This window comes from Dictyostelium discoideum (assembly GCF_000004695.1).
Source record: "Dictyostelium discoideum AX4 chromosome 1 chromosome, whole genome shotgun sequence".
Classification (NCBI taxonomy): domain Eukaryota; phylum Evosea; class Eumycetozoa; order Dictyosteliales; family Dictyosteliaceae; genus Dictyostelium; species Dictyostelium discoideum.
In genome coordinates, this window is record NC_007087.3 from 2777297 (window position 1) to 2785419 (window position 8123).

Here is an 8123-nt window from a genome sequence, read left to right on the forward strand (position 1 = left end):
ATATATATATATACATAATATATATTAACAGAAATAGCTTCATTTAGATCATTTCTTGGAAGGAGATTCAACTACTCCTATCTAAAAGAAGATCCACCTGAAATTATAAACGAACCAATTATTACAACTACAAATATTCAATTAGAAACAATAAATTATAATAATAATAATAATAATAGTGGTAATAACAGCGATACCGATAACAACGAATTAATTGAAACATTAACAGGAACAACAACTACAATAGTAACACCATACAGACAAAGAACTAAAGCAGTATTGACAACTAATAATAATAGTAATAATAATACTACTACAATGTCTTATAATGATTTAAATAAAAGTAATATGAGTAGTAGTCAAAATGGTAATACATTTTCATATTCAGCCAATCATTCACCACCCTCATCTAGTAATAATCTAGCAGCATCATTGGGTAATATCACATCTTCTAACCACGATTATAATGAAGAATCTACAGATATTGAAATTCAAGAAAAAACACCCGATCAATATTCACCCTTATTAATTAGTGATCCATCTTCCTCAAAATCAAGAAAAAGTATTTCTGCTTCTTCCTCAATTGATGAAGTTGATAATAGAAATACCATTCAAAAGATTAAAGATTTCATTACAAGAAAGCATATTTATTTATCAAGAACTATCATTTTAGAATTAGAAGAACAACCAAAAAAGTATTTTTATAATAATAATAGTAATAATAATAATAATAATAATAATAATAATAATAATAATAATAATAATAATAATAATAATAATAATAATAATAATAATAATAATAATAATAATAATAATAATAATAATAATAATAATAATAATAATAATAATAATAATAATAATAATAATAATAATAATAATAATAATAATAATAATAATAATAATAATAATAATATTTCAATATATATATAATTATATTAATTCATTTTTTTTTTTTTTTTTTTTTTTCAAAAAAATAATTCAATTAGATATCCACCAAATGTAGTTAGAAATCAAAAATATAATATTTATTCTTTTATATTTGTTATTCTTTATGAACAATTTAAATACTTTTTTAATTTATATTTCTTATTAGTAGCATTATCTCAATTTATTCCACCACTTCAAACTGGTAACTATAATTATTATCTTATTATTAACTAATAATAATAATAAAGATAAATATTGAAATATTAATATTTATAAAAAAAAAAAAAAAAAAAAAATTTAGGTTACCTATTTACATATATTTCACCATTGGTATTTGTATTATCAGTAACTATATTTAAAGAAGCATATGATGATTTTAAAAGATATCGTAGAGATAAAGAAGCCAATTCACAACATTATTCAAAGTTAACAAAGAATGGATTCATATCAATTCCAAGTTCAGATATTAAAGTTGGTGATTTTATAAAGGTTGAAACCAATCAAAGAGTACCATGCGATATGATATTCTTAAGAACCACTGAAAAGAATGGTTCCTCATTCATTAGAACCGATCAATTGGATGGTGAAACCGATTGGAAATTAAGAAGATCTGTTAATATAACTCAAAAATTATCTTTAGACGAAGATTTAGTTAATTTACGTGCTTCAATTTATGCTGAAAAACCAAAAAAAGATATTTATAATTTTATTGGTAATTTTACAAATGAAGAATCTGTAAGGATATTATTTATTATTTATAAAATTTAAATTTAAATATATAATAACAAATATTTATTTATTTATTTATTTATTTATTTATTTATTTATTTATTTATTTATTTATTTATTTATTTATTTATTTATTTATTTATTTATTTATTTATTTTTTAGGGTGAAACTGAAAGTTTAAGTGTTGAAAATACATTATGGTCAAATACAGTTATTGCATCAGGTAATGTTATTGGATGTGCAGTTTATACAGGTCGTGAAACAAGATGTGTAATGAACACAAGTACTCCATCGACTAAAGTTGGTTTATTGGATAATGAATTGAATACTCTATCAAAAATTTTATTTGTATTGTTATTATGTTTATCATTATTGATGATAACATTGAAAGGATTTAGAGGTTTATGGTATATTTACTTATTTAGATACTTATTATTATTCTCTGCAATCATTCCAATTAGTATGAGAGTTAATTTAGATCTTGGTAAAACAGTTTATTCTTGGATGATGATGAAAGATCCTTTAATTCCTGGTACTGTTGTTAGATCTTCAACAATTCCCGAAGAATTAGGTAGAGTAGAATATTTATTAACTGATAAAACTGGTACTTTAACTCAAAATGGTAAATATATTTTATATTTGATTTTTTTTTTTTTTTTTTTTATTATTATTTAACAAAAAAAAAAAGAAAAATATTAATAATTGTTTTTTTTGTTTTTTTAAAAATTAGATATGGTATTTAAAAAATTACATTTAGGTTCAGTATCATTTTCAAGTGAAGGTATTAAAGATTTACAAGAAGAATTAAAACAATCATATGATGTTAATAATATAAATAATAATAATAATGTTAATGTTAAAATTTCAGGTAATTCAAGACCAAAAAGAAATTTTAGTAGAAAAATTAAAGAGGCAATCACAGCAATTGCACTTTGTCATAATGTAACACCGGTTTCAGAGGATGCAAATGAATTACAATTAAATACTGAAAAGAAAAAGAAAAAGAAGAGAGCATTTTTTGGTCGAAAACAATATGAAAAATTAGATGATGAAGAGAATTCATCAATAAATAATGGTAGTAGTGGTGTTAAAAATAGAAATGATGAATTTTCAAAAGCTATTGATAAATATCATTCTGCTCAAAAATTACCAAATAATAATAATAATATAAATAATAATAATAATAATAATAATAATAATAGTACAAATAATTCAAATAAATCAAATTATGAAAGTGGTAGTAGTAGTACAGGTGGTAGTTATGATAGTGGTAAATATGATAGTGGTACATTTGATAGTGGTATCATTTCATCATCAGAACCAAAACCACAATCATATCAAGCATCAAGTCCAGATGAAGTTGCTTTAGTTAAATTTACAGAATCTGTTAATTTAGTATTGACAGGTCGTGAATTAAATTCAATTACATTATTGAATCCATTGGGTGAACTTGAAAAGTATGAAATTTTAAATATTTTCCCATTCACTTCAGAAACCAAAAGAATGGGTATTATTGTGCGTGACAAAGATGGTGAAATCACTTTCTATATGAAAGGTGCAGATGCAATCATGGCTAAATTAGTTAAAGCCAATGATTGGTTAGATGAAGAATGTGGTAATATGGCAAGAGAAGGTTTACGTACACTTGCATTTGGTAAGAGATCAATGTCAGAGGAAGAGTATCATCGTTTTGTTGCAACTTTTAATGCTGCAAAAACTACAATCGTTGATCGTGCCGCTAAAGTTCAAGAGGCAATAGCAACCATTGAAAAGGATTTAGAATTGATTGCACTCACTGGTGTCGAGGATAAACTTCAAGAAAAAGTTAAACCAACCTTGGAAATGTTAAGAAATGCCGATGTTAAAGTTTGGATGTTAACTGGTGATAAGATTGAAACTGCAACTTGTATTGCCATTTCAACTAAATTAGTCTCTAGAACTCAATCACTCTTTCAAATCTCTGTAACCGATAAAACAAGAGCTCGTGAAAAGTTAAGTCAATTCGCTGCAATGAGAGATTCTTGTTTGGTTATCGATGGTCCATCATTACAAATGTGTTTGGATAACTTTAAGGATGATTTTATGTCAATTGCAACCAAAGCACCATCAGTTGTATGTTGTCGTTGTACACCAACTCAAAAAGCTGATATCGTTAGATTGATTAGAGAGAAAACTAAAAAGAGAACTTGTGCCATTGGTGATGGTGGTAATGATGTTAGTATGATTCAAGCTGCTGATGTTGGTGTTGGTATCGTTGGTAAGGAAGGTAAACAAGCATCGTTGGCCGCTGATTTCTCAATCACTCAATTTAGTTTCCTTGCAAATCTCATCTTATGGCATGGTAGAAACTCTTATAAACGTTCAGCTCGTATGTCACAATTTGTTATTCATCGTGGTCTTATCATTTCATTCATTCAATGTGTTTTCAGTGCTATCTATTATTTCGCTGCCATTTCAATTTATAATGGTATGTTATTGGTTGGTTATGCTACCCTCTACACAAATGCTCCAGTTTTCTCTTTGGTTTTGGATGAAGATGTTCCAATGGAAATTGTATTCAGATATCCAGAACTCTATCATGAATTACAAAAAGGTCGTTCATTGTCCTACAAAACATTTTTCATTTGGGTTTTAAAAAGTGTCTATCAAGGTGGTGCAATCATGTTACTCTCAATCCTTCTATTCGAATCTTCACTTAACAATATCGTATCAATCACTTTCACCTCTTTAATTCTTTGTGAACTCTTAAATGTTGCTACCGAAATTAATACTTGGCATAGATATATGATTGGTTCACTCATTGTAACCTTATTATCCTATGTCATAACAATGATGATTCCTCAATTATTGGCTTTTGAACTTTCTTTCATTTTATCTTGGGAATTTGTTTGGAAAGTAATGGTTATAACACTTGTATCTTGTTTCCCACTTTATATTATTCAATTCATTCAAAAGAAACTAGATCCACCTTCATATAGTAAATTAACTTAATCAATAAATAAATAAATAAATAATAATAAAAAAAACAATAAAAAAATAAATTTGACTATTATTACTTAATAATAAAAATAATTAAAAGATTATTAAAAAAAAAAAAAAAAAAAAAAGTACTACTTTATACAATAATTATTTTATTTTTTTTCTTTTCTACCTCTATTATTACTAACACCACTGTTATGATGTGATGAAGAGTGAGGTGATTGATCTCTATTATGATATGAATATTGTTGCTGTTGTTGTTGTTGTTGTTGTTGTTGATATTGTTGATCATTTTGTTGATATTGTTGGTCATTTTGTTGATATTGTTGATATTGTTGATTTTGATGTTGTTGTTCATATTGTTGTTGGTATTGTTGTTGTTGGTGCTGTTGATGGTGTTGTTGTTGTTGGTGATGTTGTTGATATTGTTGCTGCTGGTGATATTGTTGCTGGTGATGTTGTTGGTGTTGTTGTTGTTGTTGTTGTTGTTGTTGTTGATGTTGTTGATGTTGTTGTTGAGGAGGATTTTTACTATTTATTGAATAAGCCAAATTATTTGCCGTTATTGGTTCAACTGGATTCTCTATAAAGACTAATAATTCTGCTAAATAATAATAAGTTTTTTCATCAGGTATTTTATTTGTTCTAAAAATATAATAAAATTGTTAATATAATAAAATTGTCTATAAAGGAAATTTGGAAAAAAAAAAAATACAAACCTAATTTCTTCATTTACTAAAGTTAATAAAGCTTTTAATAATGAAGGTTGATACATTAAAGCCAATAATCTAATTTTTTCACATTCAGAAAATATTGATTCTAATTTTTGAGGTAAAGATTTAAAGAGTCTACTAATTTTAGTGAAATCACTATGAATTGAGTCCATTTTAATGTATGGAATTATATTTGATTCAGCAACTGTATTATAAGACATTGTAAATTGAGATTGAATTGGTGGAAAAGGTAATTGTGGTGGTGGTAATTGTAATTTTTGAGATATACCCTGTTGATGTTGTTGTTGCTGTTGTTGTAAAAATTGTTGTTGTTGTTGCTGTTGTAAATCATTTAAATTACCAAGTTCTAAACAAGTTAAATCCTCACCAAGAAATGGTAAATCAACATTTGGTTCAAATAAAGATAATGCTAAAACTGGTACATCATTTTCATAGGTTGAATTTATCATACCATACCAATTATCTTGAATATGAACGATTGCAGTTTTCTTTTCATTTCTCAAACAATTTTGAAGTACAGGTCCTAATGGTGGTAATGTTGATGGTTTAGAATCTGAAATTAATGGTATTAATACATGTCTTGAAAGAGATGGTATATTATTTAATGATTTATTTGGTAAATACCCAATAATTGATAATATTGACATTGATAAATTATTATTATTATTATTATTAGTACTATTATTATTATTATTATTACCAACACCACTATTCATTAAACTACTCTTTGGAATACCACCATTATTTAAAAAGTTTAATAAAGTCATTGGATTTGGATAAATTGTCATTGGTGAATTTAATCTACCAAATACTAAAACACATTTATAAAGATTATAATTATTATTAACTATTCTATTAATTATATTTGTTAATTCAATATTTAATTGTAATATACTACTAGAATTACTATTTTTAATTTGATTATTTAATTTAATTATATCAACTGTACCACGAAAATTATTATTTACTCTAATTTGATTATTATTTTTTTCATTATTATTTAATTGACTATTATTATTATTATTACTATCGAATTTATTACTATTATTATTATTATTTGAATGATTTAAATAAATCAAATGACTATTTGAATGATTTAAATGATTATCTTTTATACAAATTGAAATGAAATGAAATTGATGAACAAAAGGGAATTGAAAATTTTTAATTTTTGAAAATATTGAATCACCATCACCACTACTACATTTATCAAATGCAGTACATTGATCGGTAAATATAAATATTTCAGTCGCAACACTTGTCGAATTACCATATGTAGATTGAATTAATTCACAAACTTGATTTAAAGCATTCAATAAATCTGTACGATCTGATAATCTTATATCAATATTATTTTCAAATTCATTTAAAAACTCTTGAAATCCTTTTGTAAACGGTATTATAACATTTACATCGGATGAATAAGTTAACAATGCTATTGGATTTGCCATATATGAACTAAATTTTGATGTTAATGTTGATAAAAAATATCCAATTGTTGATTTTAATATATCAAAATATGTTTTAATCTCTTCTTCATTATTATTATTATTGTTATTATTATTATTTGAGCTATCTATATTATTATTTCCATTATTAATTCTAAATATAGAATGTGCCATTGAAATTGATACATCCAATAATAAAACTGTTGCCATTTTATTATTTAATTATTCTTTTATTTAAAAGAATGAATTTTAAAGTTAAATAAAAAAATTGAAAAAAAAAAAAAGAAAATTAAAAAAAATTCTGAAATTAAAAAAATAAAAAAAAAAGTGAAAAAAGTGAAAAATTCAGATGATCATTTTTTTGGAATAAATGAATATTTTTTTATTTATGGTTTATTATTTTTTTTTATTATTTTTATTTTTATTCTATTTTTTTTTTTTTCTTTTTTTTTTTTTTTTGAGATTTTTTTCCTATTTTTTTTCCTATTTTTTTTTCCAGATTTTTTTTTTTTTTTTTTTTTTTTTGAAGTTATTAATATATTTTTTAAAGATTCTCAATTTAAGAATCAAAATCATAAACAATAATTTCTTTTGCAGCAGAAACCAATTTACTACCTTTAAATTGAATACAAATGATAGATTCGGTATGGCCATCCAATGAATATAATTCTTTACCAGTTGTCATATCCCAAATTTTAACTTTTTTATCCCAACCAGCGGAAACCAAACGATTACCTTCGAATTGAATGGACCAAACATTAAAACTATGACCAAATAAGGTATGAATACATCTTCCAGTGAGTAAATCCCAAATTTTTACGGTAGTATCCCAAGAGCCACTTGCTAAAATATTTCCACTAACTTGAGTACATCTAACTCTAAAAGTATGACCAGCCAAAAGATTTGTAGTTTTACCAGTGTATAAATTCCAAACTCTTAGAGTATAATCCCAAGAGGAACTAATAATTCTTGGACCTTCAGGACCATCCCACCATTGAATTGAAGTGACTCTATCACTATGGCCATGAAATGTTGTCAATAAGATTCTTGATGGTATATCGAAAACATTTAAAGCACCGCCCATAGTACCATTGATCAAAAGATTATTCTTGTAGAACAAACAAGAGATACCTGAAGTATTATTTGTAAATGAATGTAACAATTGACCGGTTTCAATTGACCAAAGATTAATTGAATGATCCAAAGAACCACTTGCCAATATAGTATCATCGATCATACATAAACAACTAACACCATCATTATGACCTTGTAATATTAATAGACATTGACCGGTTGTCATATCCCA

The 8123-nt window shown here is 24.9% G+C and overlaps 3 protein-coding genes across 3 annotated transcripts in view; 1 reads left to right on the forward strand and 2 right to left on the reverse strand.

Annotated features, from left to right (window-relative positions):
• Positions 1-318: 318 nt before the first annotated feature.
• On the forward strand, positions 319-4647 carry atp9b (ATPase, class II, type 9B; the record flags this gene model as incomplete). Its single annotated transcript, XM_640880.1, has 5 exons — positions 319-715; positions 1094-1129; positions 1229-1662; positions 1819-2278; positions 2387-4647. 5 exons carry the CDS (start codon positions 319-321, stop codon positions 4645-4647), a joined length of 3588 nt encoding a protein of 1195 aa, XP_645972.1.
• Positions 4648-4787: 140 nt separating this feature from the next.
• On the reverse strand, positions 4788-7027 carry DDB_G0269440 (hypothetical protein; the record flags this gene model as incomplete). Its single annotated transcript, XM_640881.1, has 2 exons — positions 4788-5280; positions 5355-7027. 2 exons carry the CDS (start codon positions 7025-7027, stop codon positions 4788-4790), a joined length of 2166 nt encoding a protein of 721 aa, XP_645973.1.
• Positions 7028-7376: 349 nt separating this feature from the next.
• DDB_G0269442 (hypothetical protein) overlaps positions 7377-8123 on the reverse strand; it is a gene marked incomplete at both ends in the record, with an annotated part of 2772 nt that continues 2025 nt past the window's right edge. The window contains one exon of the mRNA XM_640882.1: positions 7377-8123. This exon is cut by the window's right edge and continues 2025 nt beyond it. Within this exon, the coding sequence (XP_645974.1) occupies positions 7377-8123 (747 nt within the window).